Source organism: Pollicipes pollicipes, unplaced genomic scaffold, assembly GCF_011947565.3.
Source record: "Pollicipes pollicipes isolate AB1234 unplaced genomic scaffold, Ppol_2.1 Scaffold_4295;HRSCAF=5057_pilon_pilon_pilon, whole genome shotgun sequence".
Taxonomy (NCBI): domain Eukaryota; kingdom Metazoa; phylum Arthropoda; class Thecostraca; order Pollicipedomorpha; family Pollicipedidae; genus Pollicipes; species Pollicipes pollicipes.
In genome coordinates, this window is record NW_023596461.1 from 31,381,574 (window position 1) to 31,403,632 (window position 22,059).

Sequence of the window (22,059 nt, forward strand, 5' to 3'; positions counted from 1 at the left end):
GTGATGTCATTTCCAAGTTGATTGGCTGTAAACTTCAGCAGCCGGTTGATGTGTGCCGTTTGGAAAGCACATCATCTTCTTGTAGACAACTTCAAACAGCTGCTCTTCCCAAAAGCGCTGCGAGTTTATCAACGTTTCGCAAATGGGATACTGTCCCATTTCACTACCATCCCATTGACTTTGTGGGAGGGTTCGCTTGCTCCTATCTCCTGCACGTTTGACGCAAGGTGCCCGTGAGTGTTGATGGGATTTGCGTTGCGTGTGTAGTGTGCATGCTACAGACGCTTGGCGGCGAACAGACATATGCAACAACTAAGTTTTTATGAGCTACTGTTATTTGCGTTGTGCAATCAAAAAGTACAAGTCAGTTCCTTGTTTCATTGGTTGCCATGCGAATCGTATTCAAGGGCGCCCATGCCCAGGAGTGCCCAAGGGTGGTCGCAAATAGTCATGAGTGTTAATGGCTCTGTGTGGGGTGCATTACATGCATGTCACAGACATGCAACAATGAATAGACACCTGCAACAACTAACTTCGCATGAGTTCCTGTCATTTCCTCTGTTCAATCAAAGAAGCTCATCAATTTCTTGTTTAAGTGGTGTCAAGAGGGCCATATACCTCGGAGCTGTGTGTGCCCCTTATCAAAATGTATGTGTATTTTGTTCAATGTGTTATGGCCAGATGCAATTTTCCAGTTCTTTTCTGCTGTGAGGCTTTGGTAAAAGATACTCCAGTATCCATGCCATCTTTTGTTAGGCAATTTTGACATATCATCAAAAATGCACACCCTTACAAAAAATCTGAAACACCCTCCTGGTGTGGAGTGTTATATGGTTCAAACTCACTGCAGCTTTGCTGCATCAGATTGTGGTGTGATGGGTCGTACAGCATGTGGTGTGAATATAGTAACCACTCATGCAGCATTTTGCCTGTTGTAAGTTTTTAGTCAGTTTATGATATGATTATGTTTGAAGAACTGGTTATGACCCCTTCAACCTTCCTTAAGGCCTCTGCTAGCTAGTCATTCAGTAGTGCATCTCATGATAAGTACCTATTGCCTGGTAACCTCCCCTTGCTTGTGAAGGGAGGTTGTGTGTTTGATTTTTTGTGGGCCATAGCTGGATTTGAAAATTTCTGAGATGTGGCAGTTTTTGGCTGTAAGCAATATGGGCAGTTTCAACAAGCTTTACTAAGGACAACAATTTCTGATGCTCTTTCTAATGCTAGTGGTTTTGCTCTGCACCTCCACAATGGAATGCCAAAGCAGCATTAATCTGAATGCAAGCTAGTAGAAAACACCACCATACTGACTAAGTGCACACAAAAATTGGAACTGAAAGTGCTGGGAGCTGTTTATATCAGTAACAAAGATCCAGCATTTAGTGGGCAGATGAGTATGGGAGGCACACTGTGGGTGTGAGATGGACAGCCTCCACATCTAGCAATAGGTCGTAAAGTTCTGCGTGTGGTAGCGATTTTGTCCAGGGTCCTGCCACCAGTCAGCTGTTGCACCCCAATTTATTTTTACACAGCCTGGGTAAGGGAAACAGCAAATTTACTTTGCACATTCTATTGTGCATTTCTAATGTTGCGAGTTGTGCAACAAGCATTGAATGTTGAAAGCAGTAGTGTCTGAGTTTCTTTCCTCACTTTCGCTTCATCTTGCATTCTTGTGACACCCCAATTATCAGAGCCTCCATGCATCAGCCATGAGAGGGCTTAAGTGCCCATCCAGTGGGGCTTTGTATGAGTGCATAGTACATACTCTGTATGGTTGTGGGACAAAAATTCATTGAAAAAAGTTGAATACAAATAATCAAATGGTACAAAATTCAACAGGGGTTCGAGTCAAGTGGGCAAAATTGAGGGATGCCCGATATTTTAAGTAGCGACTCTCAGACTGCTGGAACTGGACAGATCAGCTTCTATCTGCCGTAGGTTTCTCTGTGATGCTTTCTCCATCGCACCTCTGGTCAAATGACTGTGGCTCTCACAGTCGTTTAAGCTGACGGTGTTTGTATATCAAAAACCCGTTTGAATTGCGACTTCGCCTCGTAGTACGATGGTTCTGGGCGCTGCACGACTTCTTGCCGTAGACGCGCCCCAAAACTCCAAATCGTCTTTAACAGGTTAATTCCTTTCAGGTTTCTTGAATGACAACTCTTTGTAGGAACGTATCCCGACTTGTCGCGAGACATTCATTCCTAACACAAAGCCTCAGAGGAATGAGCTCTATCCGGGAAGTTCAGATACCAGTGCCATGGGGGCACATTGCAGGTGAGGACTTTGACCGACACAGTCGAGCACATATTGCGACTTGCATGACAAGGCACTTCATGAACGTGGTGTGTCACCTAGCTGAGAGTTCAGAGTGCACAGAGTCAACGGTGGGTGAATAACGGTGTGCAACGAGGGCAACGACTCGCCGTGTCTGTGTCCAACGCCACGCATGCAGAGGACGGAAAAATCCAGGGCGAAGCTGACGGAAACGGCGCGAATTTTCTCGTTAGAGTATCTTCAACTCCAGCTGAAGACATTTAGGGCTGCACTCCAGCTAAAAACGTTCGCATGCTCGTTAATAAATGTCAACGAATACGGCTATCTATGGTGTTGTTAATAAGACAACGAACACACGTATTGCATTGGTAAATCGTTGAAGGTGTTGACGCGGCGGGCACCTTTCCGACGTGCCCTGTTGCCGGTTGGCCTCGGCTCGGTGACCTGATCGCGCTGTCCGCCCGCTGTGCAGGCCGCGAGAGCGGGCCGACCGACGGCCGGCCGCTGCTGATGCTGCACGGCTGGCTCGACAACTGCGGCACCTTCGACGCCGTGCAGCAGCACCTGCCGCAGACCTACCGCTGCGTCAACATTGACCTGCCCGGTACGTGTCGGGCGGCGCAGGTGTTGGCCGCCGTACGCCCACGTCACAGCACCCTGCGGAATGCGTTCCCGGCGCGCCAGTGGCACCTGAACTCTTGGTGATCACTGAGGCTGCATTGACGTTTGGCGTGAGTTTGCGTAGATGCATGTGTTGCCGGTTTTCGGACGCCACGAGAGAGAGTAAATGTTGTCGTCTGCGCGTATGGGTGCGTGGACGGGAATGTCAGCAACTGACGCAGGCTGAGATGTCAGCCATACCGGTTCAGACGGGCGCTGTTTGTCGGCAGGTCACGGCCTCTCCAGCCACATGCCGGTCGGCTCCACCTACAGCCTGATGCAGGGCGTGCTGTTTATCCGGCTAGTGCGCGACCACTTCGGCTGGCAGCGCTTTTCGCTGATGGGCCACAGCATGGGCTCCGGCATGTCCATGCTGTACGCGGCTACCTTCCCCGAGGACGTGGAATCGCTTACCGTGCTCGACCTGGTCAAGTTCTTGACGCGCCCAGTCGACCAGCACCCGAGCATTACTCGCGACGCCGTGCTCGCGTTCGGCGAGACGGAGCGCAAGTTGTCGGCCGGCTCGCGGCCGCAGTACGGCTACGACGAACTGCGCCGCCGGCTCGTCGAAGCCGTCAGTGACCTGGACGACGCGGCGGCCGACGCGCTGCTGGTGCGCGGCGCGCGCCGCGACCCCGAAACCGGCCTCTACGAGTACACGTACGACCTGCGCCACCGGCAGCGGCCGTTGCAGCCAATGGATATGGTCCAGTGGGGGGCGTACGCGCGCCGCCTGCGCTGCCGTCTGCTGCTGGTGCTCGCCGAGTCGGGCGGCACGTGGATCGGGCCTGAAGAGGAGGCGGCCGCGCTGGACATCTACCGAGGCGCCGTGCCCGAACTGCACGTGCTCCGTGCGCCCGGCGGACACCACGTGCACCTCACGCACCCGGAGAACGTTTTGCCGCACATCAACGGCTTCCTGCGCGGAGAGCCGACCGCCGCGGGGTCGGAGACGGCGACGGCCGACGCCGAGTCGTCCGCGTTACGGAGCGGTTTATAGGCGCCTCGGACGGCCAGCGAGTTTAGCGGAATTGGGAGCCGGTGGCTGCCAGCCCTCCTTTCGCACGTCGGGCCGGCCGCCGCCGGACGCGCAGGGGGTGGGGGCCGGGCTCGCGTGGGCCTGGCGCACCAGCAATGCAATTGTACGGGTGTTGTTCGCTAGTGGGGCAGATGTGTTTGATGTCGTTAACTATCGCTACGCCCCGCCAGGTGTGAAGTCTGCCTTGGGTGCCTACTCGGGTGCATTGCAAACAATAGCACGCTCATAACTCCCTGGCGGCTAAATCTAGCTCTTTGCAAAGCGCCAGGGACCTGCCACTGTCCACCTGCACGGCGGCCGTAGCATTCTTATATTTTAAATATCCACTTCGAATGATAGCGGAAAAGGTGTAGGAATTAAAGGAACGCAGTAGCGGATGCCCGGAACTGTGTAGCTGCATCTTACTGGCGTGACCTCAGGCCGTATTCTATGCATGGTAATCGTGAACGCTTACTGCGCACAGGTTGGCGACTCAGTAAATGTGAAGCGCACTGCACTGATCAGGAGACGCAGTACACCACCTGGCATACGCCGCCTCACGGTGTTTTACGTCCGCGTCGTAAGGAATCAGTGCTGATTCCAGGCGGCCTCTGGCAGTCATATAGGTCGTCTGTATACCAGGCATCTGGTCTAGAGCCCGCCTGTGCACCAGGCAACTGGTGTAGGGGCCGCGTGGCGACAGGCCTGCATACCCGCCTGGGTCCCCAAATGACGCGCCACATCAGGCACACCGGAAATTAAGTCGGCACATTGTCGGACACGAGACCTCCATTGGAGAACGGTGGCGCTCTGTTCGCACTGCACGCATGTATTAACGGTAGTAGCTCGGAATGCGATAGACGCTAATCGTTATTCGCCCTTTGCGGGTTGTGCGTGAAGCTTATCGAAGTATGGTAATTGAGAAGAGTAGTTAACGATGACCGTGATGTGATAGTGAATTCGTGATGTTGCCTTCCCCACAAGGCGATGGAATTAACAAAGTACGACCGTGAACGTCTGTGAAAAAATCGTCTTGTTCTTCATCGCGTATCCTTTATTCACATCCAACAAACTGTCAGGCACTCGGCTGTCATGCAAAAACAGAACTTGCTACGAACGGTTAATCATGAAACGAACGCTACAGCATATACGTACATAAAGCGTATTCGGGACACCACTTCGATGGTTGTTCGGCGGTGCACAGGTAAAGGTGAACGAGGCCGAACCGGAGGCTCCACTCCCGAGAGACGGAGGGGCACCGCTGACGGCGGCCAATCTCTGGCGGCGTCGCGCGAGCCGCCGCTGGCTCTCCTCCCCTGAGGCGCGCCGGGCCAGGGCAGGCGACAGCGGCTGGCGGGGCCTTCCGAAGAGACGCGGCACGAGCCGGCGCCACGTGCTAAAGCCGTCTCTGCCAGCGGCGCGTCGCAGCGGCCGCCTCACACGCGGGTCGGCCGCGGGCCGGCCGGCAGCGGCGCCCAGCCGGCGGCCAGGCAGGCGGCCGACTGTGCCGCGCCGCTCAGCCAGCACGCCGCCAGCGACGCCCACGCACAGTTAAGTACATCGAGACTAGAGTGCGAGACGGAGGGGGGCGGGACGCTGACGTCCGGCGGCCGGCCGAGCGCGCCTCGCGCCGGCGCCGCGGTGATGGGTGCGGCGCCGGCGCCCGCCGGTCACAGGTAGCGGTACTGTTTGAGGCAGTTGTTGCCCAGGTCGGCCACGAACACGCAGCCGTCGTTGGAGCAGGCCAGGCCAGACGGACGGCGGAGTCGGCTGCCGTCCGAGTCGATCCAGAACAGCAACTTGCCCGTGTCCAGCGAGAACACCTGCCGCCAGCGGGCGCGAGTGAGGGCGACGCGTGAGGATCGGGCACGGGGTGTGCCTGCAGAGGGCGCGCGTGCGGAGAATGGTACGGGGCCGGACTTGACGAGACATGTCCAGCAGAATGGTGCCGTCCGTGGTGACCGTGCCGCTAATACGCAGCGAAGGACCATCGCCCAGAAAAGGTACTCCCGAGCGTACTCAGCCGCGTTTTTTTGTTGTGCGATACTAGCATTACGCCACGCAATAACGGCGGCAGCGAATAGCTATTCATCGCGGAATGTGACTGCTGGGACTTGAGCATTCCAGAGACATGGGGCCATAAATGTTCCAGCCCTCCGGTCACTGGCAGCAGGGGACCACTGTAATATTCAGTGATAGCCAAGTCCGCACACGACCTGCGTCTGAACAGAGCACTAACACTGTCAGCGTATGGAGGATGCTCCAGGGGCTGAAAATGTCAAGATAAACTCGGCAACATTCACAACAAGGTTGGTGCACAGCTTGCATGATGTCGGTGAAGCAACAGCTGGCCATGTCCCGTCTGACTCTAAGCTCGTGAATGCCGCAAGCACGTGGCGGGCGCCATGCCGCTGCGAGCACGCGATCGAGCAGCGCAGATGACCGTCTCTCAAGTAACGGCAGCCGGCCGGGGAGAGCATCATCTGGCGCTGTTTGAGGACAGCCTGCGCCGCGTCGGACGTCACGCACCTGGACATAGTGGCGCGACTTCTCGGTGCGGGTGGCCAGAACATTCCCGAGGTGATCGCAGGTCACGCCGCCGTAGTAGCCGCGCACTGAAACGTGCACACGAGCCGTCAGGGCCGCACCCGGTGCCACGCCCAGTCGTCATGGACAAAGGCGGCTCCCACATGAGCACAGGGTAGCGTGGCCACCGGAACATGACGTATTTTACTTTGGCATAAATACAGTGACCTCTATCCTCTATTCCCAATCTCCTCTGCATCGCATTATCTAATTCCCGCTCTGGTCGGCACACAGCCCAGCCCATCACCCGATATTCCCAGAGGCCGGCAGCCCAGCCCGTGCGCCGCTCCCGCGCGCGCCACTCACCGCTCGGCTCTGCCACCAGCTCGCGCAGCAGCTGGCCCTGGTCGGTGAACACCTGCACGCGCGAGTCGGCGGCCAGCACGCTGCCGTCGGGCGCCACGCAGACGGCCGAGATCTGGCGGAACTGGCCGGGCGCCTCACCGCGCTCGCCGAGCCGGCGCAGCAGCCGGCCGTCGCGGCTCAGCACCAGCACCTGGTCGAGCCCGTTGTCGGCGACCAGCAGCTCGCCAGCGCGCGACACGGCCACGTCAATCGGCGCCTGCAGAGCCTCGTGCGTGAACTGGTGCAGCAGGCGGCCGTCGGCGGTGACCTCCGTCAGCTGTCGCGCGCGCCAGTTGACCAGCACCAGCGAGCCGGTCTCCGAGACGGCCAGCCCGGTGCCGCCGCGCTCCTCGAGGCCCGAGCCGAGGATGTGCTGGGTGACGCGCAGCTCGTGGTCCAGCACCTTGACGCGCGAGTTGCCCGTGTCGGTGACGTAGACGGTGCCGTCGGCGGCCACGGCCACGCCCACCGGCTGGCAGAACTGCTCGTCTCCGTCGCCGCGCGCGCCCACGCAGCGCACCGGGTCGTTGTGCTGCGACACGTCGAACAGCAGCGGCGAGCGCGCCACCGGCCGGCCGAAGAGGCGAACGTCGAGCGCGTGCGGCCCCGGCCGCCGCGGCCGGAACGTCAGCTGGTACGTGCCGTCGTCCAGGTCGGTCACGCGCACGGCCATCGCCTCGCCGTCCGGGTCGGACAGGCGCGCCGTCACCGGGTCGCCGCCGCCCGTCTGCCGCTCGCCGTGGTAGTCGAGCGCCGTGAGGCGGACGCTGGCCTGCAGGTGCGCCGCGGCGCTCACCTCCCCCAGCTGGCACAGGCCGGGGAAGGTGCGCGACGTGCGCACACGGCCGAAGGCGGCCAGCGCCGCCTGCAGCGCCGCCGGGCTGTCGTTGTGCCGGTACTCGTACCGCACGAAGCCGTTCTCGCGCGGCTCGCTCAGGCTGCTGACCGAGTCCAGCTTCTGGTTGAGTTCGCTGATCTGGCGCGTAATGTTGCGGACCTGGACCTGGCGGCGAGCGGCGGGCGGCGGGTCAGCGCTGTGGGGACGCGGGCGGCGTCCGGTCGGCGGCCGCGGTCAGACGTCGGCGTCGGCGCCGGCGTCACACAACGGTCAGGCAGTGTTTTTGAGGCCCAGTCGTCGCGGCAACACGGTTCCCCGGCCCACGGACGGCGGCCGTTTCGGTGGGCAGCGACCGTACACCACTGTCACACCCTAAAACCCGGGACACCACTCAGCCGGGAGTCGTTGGGTCAAGACATCACTGCCAGCAGGAAGGGCACGTCAAACCCGCTGCCCAGACAGTCAATGGTCTGGATGCCCCTTAATCCATCTAACGGGCCAAAGAAAGCCGCAAATACAAGTGAGACACACCGCACAGCTGCATACCACCTAAATGTCATCCGGCATTGTTCATCAGCACCACAAGCGACCCAACCACGCAGGCGGAGCGTCTCCAGTCAGGACTGCACGCGCGTCGGACGGCTGGCGGACTCCTCTGGCCAATGATCGTGGCCCCTCGGTCGGGGCCAGTGCTCCCCCCCCCCCTCCCTCCCTCACCTGGTACTGCAGTCCGTCACACTGGCTCTGCACCTTAGAGCGTTCGGCTTCGATCAGGCGCAGCTGGTCCTCCAGCACGCTCTTCTTCTCGTCGCGGGTCGTCTTCACCTGCCGCCGGAGAGCAGGCGACGTTAGGTGTCGACGTCGACGTCAGGTGTCGGACGAGGGTCGCACAGCAGGGTCCGTGTGGACCAGGCTTTAGGACACGCAGCGTTGCGCCGTGTGAGCAGTGCTACAGCACAATAGGAATAAGGTCTTTCACGTCGTGGCACAAACGCTGTGGGAGCATTCCATTGTCCCAAGCTGACCTGGTGGGAAGTGGTGTTTCTGCACATCAGTGCGGGAAACTCCTGATGGATAAGTTGTCGGCACCTGGTCGGCGCCCTGGATGGTGGCTCCCCGTGTCTCAACACTGTACCATGACCCTAAGGGGTGGGGGAAGGGGGAGGGGACATCAGTGCCTGTGTCGTCAGCGCCTGATGGTGTCGGCTTCCCTGTCTGTCCCAGCAGAGGACGGTGAGCCCCAGAGAACGTCCGTGTCTGTGCTAACACGCATCAGCAGCTGGGGCAGCCGCGTCACCCTATCTCAGTGGCCGACCGTGACCACTCGGGGGAGGGGTGGGGGCGGTGTCCGTGACAGCACCTGCGTCAGCAGCTGGGCCCGCCGCCGCTCCAGACTGTCGATCAGCTCCTGGAAGGAGGTGCTGATCTGCTCGAAGGTGGCGTCCACGCCGTGCTCCAGCTCGTGAATCTCGGCCTGCACCGCGTCGTGAGCTTTGTTCAGCTGGGAACAGGCGCCAAGGTCGACACGTGAGGCGGTGGTCCCGTGCAAGGCTACACCTCCACCGTACCGTTACAGCATTTTCCACGCGGGAACGACACACGCCACGGGCCGCCAACCATCTCGTTAATGGAGGACGCGATAATAAACAACGGAGAAATGTCGGGACCGTCTCAAGGAAAGGCGGCATTACATTCCCAGCCAGTCAAGGTTAATCTAGCTTTGCATGCGCCTTTGCGCCTTGGCATTAACAGCATCGGCTGCATTCCGCGCGTTCCGCGGCTTTTCGCGTCCAGGCAGGCCTGACAGGAGAGAAGGAAGCCTTGTTTTTGTTGTCCCAAGACACCCTGTGGTCAGCGGTTCGATGCTCAGATAAAACGCTAAACAATGGAGACCATAGCAGATCTCCCGTAATACCAAAAGCGAGTGACTCAGATTCATATAACAAAGCACTTCTGACACTGACCACAGGTGCGTTGATGCAACAACCGAACCGAGGAGGAAAGAGGTTCAGACACACGGGACTTGCAAAAAGCCAATGCCAGAAGACTTTTTGAGCAGCCCACCACCGATTTCTCCCTCACACATGTGAGGGAGATCACACACACACAGCCGCCACGCGCGTTACTGTCGCAGGATTTCAATCGGGCACCTGCCGCTGCTCAGCCTGCTGACTAGCGGTCGGCACGCGTGGGCACCCGTGTCCGGCCGCCGCCGAGCCTTACCTTCGATATGCACTCGTTCGCCTTGTACAGGAGTATTTCGGACATGCGCTTGATAGCGATGGAGAATGGCACGACCGTGTGCTCGCACGAGTCGGTCAGGCCGCCGTGGCCGGACTCGCAGCACAGCGCGCAGAACACTGTATCACACGTCTCACAGAACAGAAGGTCCTGCACAGCACAGCGCCGGGTCAGTCACAGCGCGCAGAACACCGTATCATACGTCTCACAGAACAGCAGGTCCTGCACAACACAGCGCCGGGTCAGTCACAGAGCGCAGAACACTGTATCACACGTCTCACAGAACAGCAGGTCTTGCACAGCAGAGCGCCGGGTCAGTCACAGAGCGCAGAACACTGTATCACACGTCTCACAGAACAGCAGGTCCTGCACAGCAGAGCGCCGGGTCAGTCACAGAGCGCAGAACATCGTATCACACGTCTCACAGAACAGCAGGTCCTACACAGCACAGCGCTGGGTCAGTCACAGCGCGCAGAACGCCGTATCACACGTCTCACAGAACAGCAGGTCCTGCACAGCACAGCGCTGGGTCAGTCACAGCGCGCAGAACGCCGTATCACACGTCTCACAGAACAGCAGGTCCTGCACAGCACAGAGCTGGGTCAGTCACAGCGCGCAGAACGCCGTATCACACGTCTCACAGAACAGCAGGTTCTGCACAGCACAGCGCCGCATCAGTCACAACGGCATGGACACGCAAAAAAGCAAGCAAAAAGCAAGACATAAATGTATATCCCGCATCGCAGGCCCAGTACTGCACATCCCACTTAGCGACGGTTACTGCACAACAACACAGCGAGGCACGGGTCTCACCAAATCGGTAGGCGCAAACACCCGGCGCACCAGCGGACAGGCCTTTGTATCAACATCAGAGTCACCCAGCCAACCTCGTGGCCGCACTCCATCGGCAGTTTCGCAAGGCAAAACCTTTCAACACCACCAGGAGTTCCGACGCTGCCGGCGTTGCAGAGTACGCAGCCAGCGTTCCATTGCGCCACACCTCGCGCGCGCTCCATCCCCGCGTGCACAAAAACGCCGCGGACCATCCTGCCGCTGCGGCCGGGCGGCCGCTCGGCGCCCGGTCGGCGGCGGGCTCCCCGCCTGACCCACCTCTGTCTGGTGCGTGGAACACTTTGGCACGACCTCGCGGCGCTGGCGGGACATCAGGTCCAGCAGCTGGTTGACCACGAAACTGGGCGGCAGCGCCGCCGCGCCGCCCGTGGGCAGCGGGATCAGCGCCCGGCAGATCGGACAGCGCAGCGTGCCTGGTGGCGGAGCGGTACGCGCGGTGAGGACGCCTCTGCCTGGTGGCACGGACAACACGCGGCACCTGGCCGGACAGGGGTACGCACGGTCACGCCACTGTCACCTGGTGACAGGAGGTGCACACGGTCTGTCAGCGTACCTGGTGGCACATATAGCACAGAGGGTCGGGCCGTCACGTCTGAGGACACGACGGCATTACAACCAGCGAGTGTTACACCACTGACAAAGACGGAACTGGACGACACTGTTCCGGTGATGCAGCGGGTGTTAATAGTGACACTGCTGTGTGCACGCCCGCGTCACCCCGACTGCTGTAGCTGGTGACAGTGGCGTGACCAAGCGACACATGGGGTAAGCAGAGTACGACCTGCCTGCGCGGACCAGCACGCGGCCAGACCAGCGCGTCAAAAGACGGAGTGTGCGCAGCGTCAGACTGCGATGCCGGGAGAAACAGGGCACGGGCCGTCACACCGCCCCACTGCCGGTAACACACACGGAACACGGGGCAGGACTCCGCGAGCTGACCCTGCTCTGTCGTCGATTCCTGCTCCCGCCGATACGGCTTCGTCTGTGCGTGCGTGCCCTCCCGCTCCAGCATCATATCTCACATCGCGCCTGCCTCGAGCCCAATACGGCGCGCGCTGCACGGTGTGTCGAAGCGGGGACACGCGTCTCGCCAGCACTGCACAGCGCCGCACGCGCGCGCACGCACAGTGCCCAAATCGGGAGGGAAAGCCGTCGCTGAGCGCATAATACGCAGCCCTGGGAGACGCATTGGCATTGCGTGGTTCGCCGTGGAGAACACATCGAAGACTTTCACGGAACCTCTTGAATGTCGAGCCACCTGCCTAGGCCAAGGAGCTGTGGGCTGATATGATGTCTCGCTGGTAGAACTGGTGCTGCTATATTTATCTGCTACATTATAACGTGTCTTTTACAGCTTTCGATCTCGACGCGTTGCGCTGCCATGGAGATCTGGCTCCCAAGAATCCCTCATCAGAAACGGTTCCGAACAGGTAGCAAACCCCATCAGCTATCACCAGACAGCTACAGATGGTGGCAGGCATCGCTAGACAGCGGCAGAGAGCAGCAGCCGCTGGCCGCCGGCCGCCGGCAACAGACGGCGACGGCCACCTGCACACGACCGAGGGAGAGCAGGTGAGCAGGCGACAAAACACGGGGCGAGCAGCAGCAGACAGCAGAGGTGACAGCGAGGCCGTGACCGGTGGCGGACACGGCCTCAGTGCAGCCCGGGGGCGAACGTCGACGGTGCCGGCGCGGCCGCAGCACGAGACGGGCACGGGACCGCCCCCGGATCTCCCCCGACACACACACAGAGGCCGTGACCGGTGGCGAACACGGCCTCTGTACAGCCCGGGGGCGGACGTCGACGGTGCCGGCGCGGCCGCAGCACGAGACGGGCACGGGACCGCCCCGGATACCACTCCCTCCGACACACACACAGAGGCCGTGACCGGTGGCGGACACGGCCTCTGTGCAGCCCGGGGGAGGACGTCGACGGTGCCGGCGCGGCCGCAGCACGAGACGGGCATGGGACCGCCCCCGGATACCCCTCCCCCCGACACACACACAGAGGGTGGTCCCCTCGCGGCAGCTGTGTTGAGTGGCCAGCGCTGAGACGGCGGCAACCGAGAGCAAACAAAGCTGGGAGGGGGCCGCCGAGACTCAACAGCCGAAGCCCACGGGTGATGAATGGCGAGTAAAGGGAACAGCGACGGCGCACAGTCAGCCCGTTCGTCACAGCGTGACCGGAAGAGCAGCGGCCTAGCAGCAACGCAACGTTTCGCGCTCTTTCATCTAAATCCCTTTAAAGGAACTGCTAAAAACGGCTACAAGCGAAGACGCGAACAAAGAACGCAGGTTATTCGGTGGCCCCCGCCGGATTACCAGCGCCTCTTGAGCAGGTGCGACCGGACGGCCACAGCCGACGGTCTGGCCGAGTCACGCGCGCGTGTTTGTCTCCTCTCACCTGGCTCCCTGGTGTTGGAGGCGACGATGCGCGCCAAACACTCGAGGCACACCGTGTGGGAGCACGGCATGAGCTTGGGCGTGTGCTCGGCTCCATCGTACGTGCCTGAAACAAACAGGGCCGCCTTCAGCCGACCGACGGCTACGGACCAGACGCCGGCGGCACGGCACGGCGGGGTCCGAGCAAAATGCACGGTGACAGCAGCCCGCTGGACCCAACGCTCGCGTCAATAAAAACGGCTATCCGGGCTCTGGGAGCTGGCGAACGGCAGGGCATCCTGCGCGGCGGTCAGACTGGCCACGTAACAGCGGCGTCCGCTGACGGCGCGGGGAGAGCGCCCACGGACATACGTTATGGCAGGATATATAAATACACCGCCACTGCCTCAGGCACGCCCCGCGGGACGCACGTATCGGCCCGCCCGCACACCGGACGGGAGCTGGCCTGGCGGACATGAGCACGCGTGAAGAATAGGAGCGGGAGTATCGTGTTCACGTGGCACGCGGGCGGCTGTTGCTGCGTGGGGAGAAAATGCTATGGGACGGTATATCTTGCACGAGCATGACGTCCATGGCGATTAGAGACCGATTTATGAATTTGGACAGACAGCAACGAACGCAGGCGTGAATAGGAGCGGGGAGATGGAAGATGGTGACAAAAAGCAGGGAAACAAGAACACGATTCAGTGCAGCGAGGAACAAAAAAAAAACGAACAAAGAGATGGGACAACAGAGACAGGACGGCAGCGAGATGACGAGACGGGAAGAAAAACATGTACGGAGCCAAACAGACAGAAACATGTACATGGGCGCGGATGCCACATGTGGCAGAGTCACATCAAACAGACTGGCCGGGATACCAGAGCACGAGCAGAGGAGGCAGGCAGACAAACAGACAGACACAGGCAAGGGACACAGCAGGCGGACATCGCCGCGCCCGGCCACTGGCTGCAGTCTGTTGTTCCGGCGGCGGGCCGTGCGGACGGCCGGCCGCCGGAGGGGTGGAGCGCGCCGCTGTGTGGGCCGGGCGCGCGGGGCGCTTGTTTGGGCTCGGCGCCGCCACCTCCCCGGCATCGGGTTACACGTGCCGCGGGCGAGGGGAGGGGCGCACGGTCCGGCTCACCGGGACACGGGCCCCGGCGACCCATTAGCATGCAGGGCATAGCCCGCGTGTTTGCGGCGCCCCGCCCGGACACGGCCTAGTGGCTTGCTCCAATGCCACGTGACAGGGTCAGAGGGGGCTTCGGACACGGACACGGATCGGTGAGGAATGCCACACGCGCGGTACCGGCTGTACAGACGGCTGCAAACTCCTTTAACTCTATCACGGAATCGCACGTTACGATGTAAATGTGCGCCTATACTCTGCAGGACGGGCGAGCTTTCAGGTTCACTTAAGTAAAGTGCATGCAGTTTCCATCGGGGACCAAAATGACATGATATCAATAAGACGTCCTCCGCGACATAAGAAGAATATGATCGCCACCAGGCAGATGGCACCCAAACATAAGCGAATGGAGCTTGTCGCCTTTGAGAGTCCCCCCGGATAAATGCCGCAGTGCGCTGGAATGCTCTACTTCCATGGCTTTGGCATGCAGAGGAGCCCTGACGGGCGTTTGGCGTCCGAACCCTAAACACCTACGGCTTCGATGCTGATTTCCGTTGGTCCTGCCAATACCAGACAATTGTCATCGACGGGGCGAATAAATTGGGAGTTGCTTAACTTTTTGGTAAGTGTGGCCTAAGCACTGGGAAAACCGCCAACATTTTGGACAGCCAGTAGTCGCAATAGTCTGGGCTGAGCGCCTGCGTAGTTCTCACGGTTTCGGAGACAGTAACACTTGGTGGCGCAGTCAGAGAATCCAAAGCCCTGCGACACATTCATAAGGATTTGACAACCACGCGACGTGGTCTTGAAACGTGCGACACTCGCTGGTTTCGTGCGACACTCGCTGGTTTCGTGCAACACTCGCCAGTCTCGAGCGACGCTCGCTGGCCTCGGGCGACGCGAGCTATCTCACGAGACAGCCAGTGTCGGAGGCATAGCGCTTGAAGCACAGGACCAGTAACCACTCCGTAGACCATGCCCCCCCCCCCCTCCTCACGATTTTCGTCCACTATCTCGAATACCAATTCGCTATTATCGCGTCTCGAACAAGGAGAATGATAGCGTACTATGTTCCTCTGCGTAAGCCTTGCCACGCCATCGTTTTTTTCTTCACTCCAAATTGTTTATTTGTCGTTCCTCTCGCTTGACTAGACTGTGATAAAACTTACTGACGCTATTATATGAGTCTTAATAAAGTTATCTAGAACTCCTTTTGACAGTGAACGCCTTCAACAATGGACGATAACAATAAGCACGTGGGATCAATCCATAATTAAAACGTCCAATTTTCCCGACAGGGAGTTAATTTTGCCACAGACGGCCGCGCTATGACTTTGCATTAGACGTAAAAAAACTCCGTGAAATACTCATGTTGATAAACTGTGGAAAACTATCTCAGATGTTTGAGTCATTTTGATGGCATGTTCGGCACCCTTGCAACAAGCTTGCTAAGTAAGGACTCTGGTCTCAACAATAGCTAGTTGGCATTTCATTGGGACTTAACTGACAAAAATCCCCGTTTATGCGTCACATCGGGCCCCACAGGTACTTCAAAACGTCAAGGAGAGTTACGAAGTCGCCGAATCGTGCGTGACGAACGTGAATATACGTGAAAATACCAAAAACTAAGCAACGGGGCCTTCCATACCTTTCAAGCATATGCAAAGGGCTCAACTAACTCCAGGTTCACCTGTAACTTTCATCCAGCACAACACTGACATCCTGGCATGACATGACCTCATAATGACACGCAAGTGCGTGCCGAGTGAGGGCTCAAGGTCGCAGGACTTAACAGCCGTACTGAAGAGCCATAATGGTTGCAGTTCTTCTCCACATATTCGCCCCGAAGGGACCGCAGATTGCAGAGTTCGCTTATCCACGTCCCAGTGCAGCTCTTCGACATACCCAGGTATTTTCAAGGTCCTTGCTGGTGACTTCAAAGCCGAATACAAAATATTACCACACTGGCCTGGTGCAACTACCCTTGCAACGAAAACGCAGTAATGCACCAAGCCAGAAAACAAACGAAACGGGAGAAAACCGAGCCGACAAGCACAACGGTGCGTGTTCCAAAGTACGTTGAGCGAAAAGGCAGGGGAGGGTCGAAACGGCAAACACGGAAGCCTCCATTCACTCTTCATACAACCCTCCAGCCCCAGGTCCGACCGCTCAGCCACACGCACGACGGCACATCCGGTGTCAACTGACACCACAACAATGGCGCGCGCCGCGAACGTGACCTGCCCGCCCGTCGGCCCACGACACCGGTGTGACGGATACGAGCCGTGGCCACGCCCCCAGGCCGGTGGCAGGTCACGCTCTGACCCGGACCGTTACCGTCTGCCCACGCGCTGCCGCCGCCCGGCAGGCCGCTGGCCGGTAACAGTGTGTTTACTAGTGTAGGTGTACACAGAAAAGCGTAGTATATAGTACAGAACATAATAGTATAGAATAGGCTACGTACATCACAACCAGCCTCGGATTGCCTGTTACCAGCACCATGATAAAAATTTCGACTTGCGCGACCACGCCCAGCCCGGCCATTGTGTTATTGCGACTTCAAATATATTTCCAATCACCGGCCGCAAGTTCACAGCACACTAGCAACAGTTGTACCAGCAACAAGGAATGCGATTATGTAAAACTTGAACCGCTTAAATTGGTACGTCCTTTCAAGCTAACTGTTCCATCATGCGACATTTTTTTGTATCACCGCAATATCCCTACGATTTTAAGTAGCCTACGCGACTGACAAGAAAATGGTAGAATCTTTACCTTGCAAGAAAAACTGCAACCCACAGACCCCAACCGGTTTCCGATGTCGACGATTCGGCGCCGCAGCGACACGAGACAATCCCATACTAACGGCGGCCAAAACGGACAGCCGCGCTGACTAGCATGGATCGGTGCGCCCAGGCCCGCATGCGCAAACCATCGAAACCCTGTTTTAGAGCATTTGAAGAATTTAAGTCGCACTTCAACAACCAGAGCAGATGAATACGTGAAACCGACCGCACTGTGTGTGTACGAATGCACCATCTGCGACTCACTAACGGATTTCGGCACTCCCTGGCCCATATATGTGCCAGTAGCCGACCGGAAGGCAGCCATTGCCATCGTCTTCCAAACCAATCTCGGACGTAATGCGGTCCGGCCTACGCCGGGAGACACCTGGCTATAGAAACTACCGCCTAGCATGATGACGTCGCCTCGCCCGCCTCCACGTCGTACACTAGCGCACAGGTGTAACACAGGCCCGCTCACACCTTACGGGGTGGCCACGGGATCTGTGCTCGTCAGCTGTCGCGGACTAGAGGAATCAATGTTACAGCCTTCTTAGCCGCCCTTTACGAGCGGGTGAGCCTTTTACAGCCGTCTTGCCCGTTCTTAACGTGGCATCTCTAGTTCGCAACAGCTGACGGCTGCAGAATCTGCAGACCGGTCTGCAAGGTGTGAACAGGCCTTAACTTTACGGTAGTTCGCTCTGCATACGTGAAGCTCTCAATACAAGAACGCTTACGCTTCTCAACACTGTTCTCCACATCGTATACACAGATCCAATATCACCAAGTGCCAATTCAAAATTGAACTAAAACAATGGAAGTGATGCATGCTTTTCAACCGTTCGTAGGATTTGCAGAAAGCGCCTCATGGTCACAAATATGAAAACGACGCAGATCACATGCAACATCCAACGACGATGGCAACATCCAACCGCCACCCAGCCGCAGAGGGCGTGTATTGGTTCGGGCGGCCGAAGCACTGCACGCCGACCAGTGCAGAGTGACGACAGATGGCACGCGCGACATTCTCCGGATGAGTGGGCTGGAGGCAAAGTACCACCGACGTGTCCAAAGCCAGCGGCAAGCGCCACGACATTGGGGCAAAGCACCCGGTATGTTTCAGCCTCGAATCCTGCCACGAACGCTCGCGTTACCACAGTGTAGGCCACGGGAAGGCGGCTCTTAGTCTCTACGGCCCGTTGCAGGTCACAAACACTTACCAGGCTCTGTCCATGTTCGTCAGCTGCGGATTGCCTGCCTTTGACAGATCACACAAGCTGTGTCTCTTGGCACAAACCCACAGGCACGCCGCTCGTGGGTGTCCAACGTCCGAACATTTACCAGTTGAGCTGCGGGGTCTCCAAGCACCAGGATGATATGACGCAATCGCCCACGCCATACGACTTACAGAGACAGGTGCCGCACGTCAAGAAGCTCTCGTTGAAGTCCTCGTAGTTGATGGAGACGGTCTCCACCAGCGTTGAGCTCATGCTGGCCACCTTCTCGCCGAGCCGACACCTGCGCAAATACACCGTTCAGAGTCATCATGTCTGACGTGCAGCATTCCGTGCTCTCCAACCAAGTAAGTTAATCGTATTGGCACGGGCATCGATGATTTCGCATGGCAATCCTTGCAAGCATATGCAATGCCGAGATTATTTCGGTATACCAAGGTTCACATGATGTAACATGCATTTTGTCACCAGCACCAAGGCCCAACCATGATCAACGAATGATTCCAGGCTGTTCAAACATCGTATTCTGTCATAAGCCACCACATGACATATGGGTGCTTAATGCAGCGTGCTGCATTTTGCCTTCAGAGTTTAAATTTTCAGTAGGCACTAATGATGATGGCACAGACATGGTGACAGTGTATCAACTTCAACACACCAGATGATACTGATAAACAGACAATGAATTACAATATTTAGTTGAAAATTTGGTACACATCACAATGATCATGCCTGGTCCAATGGTTTCACACATTTTGTTTACAAAGCAGTGGAAATTGTGACATCAAGAGGTCAATTTCACCTTAAATGTAATATACAAGACATGTTGCTTCCCATACACTTCTTTGTTTAGCTGCTGCTGCTGCCATTCCATAGAAAAATTGTTTGCAACACTTCTAACAGCAAGTGGTGTTGCCTTCCAGTGTCTATATCATCAAAATTGGGAATACATAGTGTAGAACAGTTCATTCTGATAGAGTGGGTCTTGCTTTTTGCTGGGCACTTATTCAGGTACTACTACAGATCCGATGTTTTGGCTTTGAAATGGGGCCTTTGGAGGATGATGGTGCTCCACTGGTGGCACTCTCAATTATGAGAGTGCTTTGGGCCACACCATCAGACAAAGAAAACACACACAGGCAGCTATACTGCCATTGTTCTACACTTTTCTACTCAGGGTAACGCTTTTTGTTACCACTACTTCACGCTTCTTCTACGGAAAATCGGACAGCTTTTTAGAAGAACAAACAGCCAAACCACACACAAAATGTCTGTATGATTATATACCTGACAGAAGCTGAGAAAACATTTAAATGGAATCAAATGTTGTCCCATTCTCAGTGCTGAACCTGAAGCTTAAGTGGATGCTGAGTTTTCTCAACCAACTACATAGCCCCAATAGCTACTTAAAAAGTGAAAGTTCTATGCCAACTAATTTTCAAACAAGCATATCATCAATGCATTTAGGTCATAATTAAACAAGTTTCATGTGATACCCAAAACCCATTATGCCTAGTCTTTCACTTGCCCTTCTTGAACTACTAAGTACAAAAGTGACATATCTTAAATCACCCAATCATGGCTTTCAAGTCAATTTTATACCACATGCTTTTTTTGGCCATCAACAGGTAAGAGTCATTGCTCCCAATTCCAGGTCATCTCAATGCTAACAGTGTAAGCCACTCCACTTGCCGGATAAGATTGGCTGCAAAATGTAGCCAAATCATGGGCATTATCTTCAGCTGTTTCATTCTGACCAGCAAGAAATTAGGGTAGAAGCAAACCTGTGAAATGGGAGCCAAACTCCACACATCATTCTGCATAAATTCATGTTCAACTCTGCTTAGCTTTCTTCCATCATTTACATCATTTAAACATGTTCCAAATGAATGTTGCAACCAAAGAGGTAAAATTTTGAGGAGGCAAAACTTCAAAAGCAAATTACATCACCTGATCCAAATTAAGCATTACTGAGCCTTGCTCAGAACACAGAAAAGGTGAGAGGTGGCAATCAAAGAAGCTTTTAAGATACATATTCAGTACACACCATTTTGCTGAGGCCACCGGACGCTGGCTCATTCTCGGTCACTCCAGTACATAACAAAGAGCCAGCAACCAAAAAACAAGCGCCAGTTCCACAGCTTGGAACCACAAGGTAGCTTGCTACAACTTCAGGCTAGCAGACTCAGTGAGACAAAACGACCAAGAAGTCGTTCTACCACATCACTTCACTGAAGAGTTGGTCGCTCGCTACAAAGTATCCGCAACCCGCGTATCCAAACGCCACCACCGGCGCCATGAACACCAAGAACCTCGTGATGGACGCTCTACATTCCCTTGTTCTGCCCGGGTGTTTTGCGTCGCGATTGGCAGCTCGTGCGTCGTAATGACGAGGAGCAGGCTTGAGATGCAAACTTGTCGGGCTCAGCTCCTCGAACCCACAACCAACAACTGAGGCATTGAAAACTTGGGGCGAAAACCGATGGGCAACAGCGGCAGGTGTGAAACGATTCAAAAGTTAGGTTGAGCTATTCTCAGCAACTCGTCGGCAACAAATATAACATTAAATGATACGTTTTTACAACAAATATGAACGTTGCATAAAATGAAACGCGTTTGCAGGCGATCTCCGACGTTTATCTCCGATGCCCATTAGCATTTTCGAAAGTCATGTGCCCACTCAATCTCCCTAAAAACAATACACTAATTCGTCCATCGTCACCAATGACCTGTCGCACACGCATAAACACAGCTACAGTAAATCCAAAAGACAAGAACATATGCGATCAGTTAACTTGCTGAGGACAAGACATAATTATTTCTTCTCTGGCCTCCCGTAAAGCCAAGCAGCGCCGACTGCCAATTGAGTACATCTACACCGCATCATTCTCGTGCGGTCTAATAGCAGCTGGATGCCCATTAGCAAACCGCATTTGGCGTCCTATTTAACGAGTCTTAATCACCGGAAAGTGTAAATCAAGTCACCTGCTGCAGGCAATGCATCTGTACATGAGCTGCAGTTCACATAGGAGCAGGCACGTAAACGCACTCCACCAACCTCAGCGACTTGCGAAGTACTACAGGTGAAACACGAATACGGCTCTGTTCATTGCTCATTCAGTTCATTGCAAGTTCAAAGCAAGCTCGTAGCCAGTTGGGTGCACTGGTTGCACGTGCATCCCATGGGAACTTGGGTGCACCCCCAACCTCGTCCCGGGCAACCCATACACTTGGGCATGTGGGTTAAGAAGACTGAATGTAGCTCGTTCCGTTGCTGAGGTTTGCAGCAAATCGAAACACAAAAAACACGGTCATAAACTACAATTAGCCCAGGCCGGAAAAAAATCTATCGTATTTCGACCAAGTGTTCGCATTTTTACTGTGACGGCTGAGCACTCCCTGGGGGTTTAGTCTAGCTGCGGACAGTGGAGCAAAGGCTTCAAATAACCGCTGGAAGTGAATCTTTTGAATCAACTGAGATCGCTTCGTCCAACAATTGCGTTCGTCAGGTTTTCAGTTTCCATGCATGGTGTTTTGTGGTTGGTGCGATACTGATGATACATGGTGTTCACTCGTGATGCTTTACGAGGTTACGTCTGTCCGTAACACCAAGACCAAAGCATCTGTTCAGCGTTACACACTCAGGACTCGCCATCGTCCCGTGCCATTTTTTACGAACCATGTTCTATCCTGCATGGTGAGCAGCCTTCCGC

At 56.2% G+C, this 22,059-nt stretch overlaps 2 protein-coding genes across 3 annotated transcripts in view; one reads left to right on the top strand and one right to left on the bottom strand.

Annotated features, from left to right (window-relative positions):
• Positions 1-150: 150 nt before the first annotated feature.
• LOC119096262 (putative serine hydrolase) lies at positions 151-4,973 on the top strand. The gene is made up of 4 exons (XM_037219081.1): positions 151-233; positions 2,145-2,277; positions 2,750-2,881; positions 3,168-4,973. Exons 2-4 carry the CDS (start codon positions 2,154-2,156, stop codon positions 3,935-3,937), a joined length of 1,026 nt encoding a protein of 341 aa, XP_037074976.1. The 5' UTR covers positions 151-233; positions 2,145-2,153; the 3' UTR covers positions 3,938-4,973.
• Positions 4,974-5,592: 619 nt separating this feature from the next.
• The window catches only part of LOC119096263 (tripartite motif-containing protein 2), a 32,480-nt gene continuing 16,013 nt past the window's right edge, over positions 5,593-22,059 (bottom strand). The window contains exons 1-10 of one of the 2 annotated variants that reach the window (XM_037219083.1): positions 20,394-20,691; positions 18,520-18,629; positions 13,222-13,326; positions 11,076-11,230; positions 9,948-10,115; positions 9,085-9,225; positions 8,442-8,549; positions 6,848-7,889; positions 6,485-6,570; positions 5,593-5,778 (exon numbers count right to left, since the gene is read on the bottom strand). In XM_037219083.1, coding sequence (XP_037074978.1) covers positions 5,626-5,778; positions 6,485-6,570; positions 6,848-7,889; positions 8,442-8,549; positions 9,085-9,225; positions 9,948-10,115; positions 11,076-11,230; positions 13,222-13,326; positions 18,520-18,629; positions 20,394-20,425 — 2,100 coding nt within the window. In that variant the 5' untranslated portion in view covers positions 20,426-20,691 and the 3' untranslated portion in view covers positions 5,593-5,625. Of the gene's footprint in view, positions 5,779-6,484; positions 6,571-6,847; positions 7,890-8,441; positions 8,550-9,084; positions 9,226-9,947; positions 10,116-11,075; positions 11,231-13,221; positions 13,327-18,519; positions 18,630-20,393; positions 20,692-22,059 lie in introns of those variants that run through there. The other variant, XM_037219082.1, reaches the window with a different exon arrangement.

Coding starts and splice junctions, on each gene's coding strand:
- LOC119096262 (XM_037219081.1), top strand. CDS start 2,154: ATGACAACTCTTTGTAGGAACGTATCCCGACTTGTCGCGAGACATTCA. Junction 2,278..2,749: donor GCCATGGGGGCACATTGCAG/GTGAGGACTTTG, acceptor CCCGCTGTGCAG/GCCGCGAGAGCGGGCCGACC. Junction 2,882..3,167: donor CGTCAACATTGACCTGCCCG/GTACGTGTCGGG, acceptor GTTTGTCGGCAG/GTCACGGCCTCTCCAGCCAC.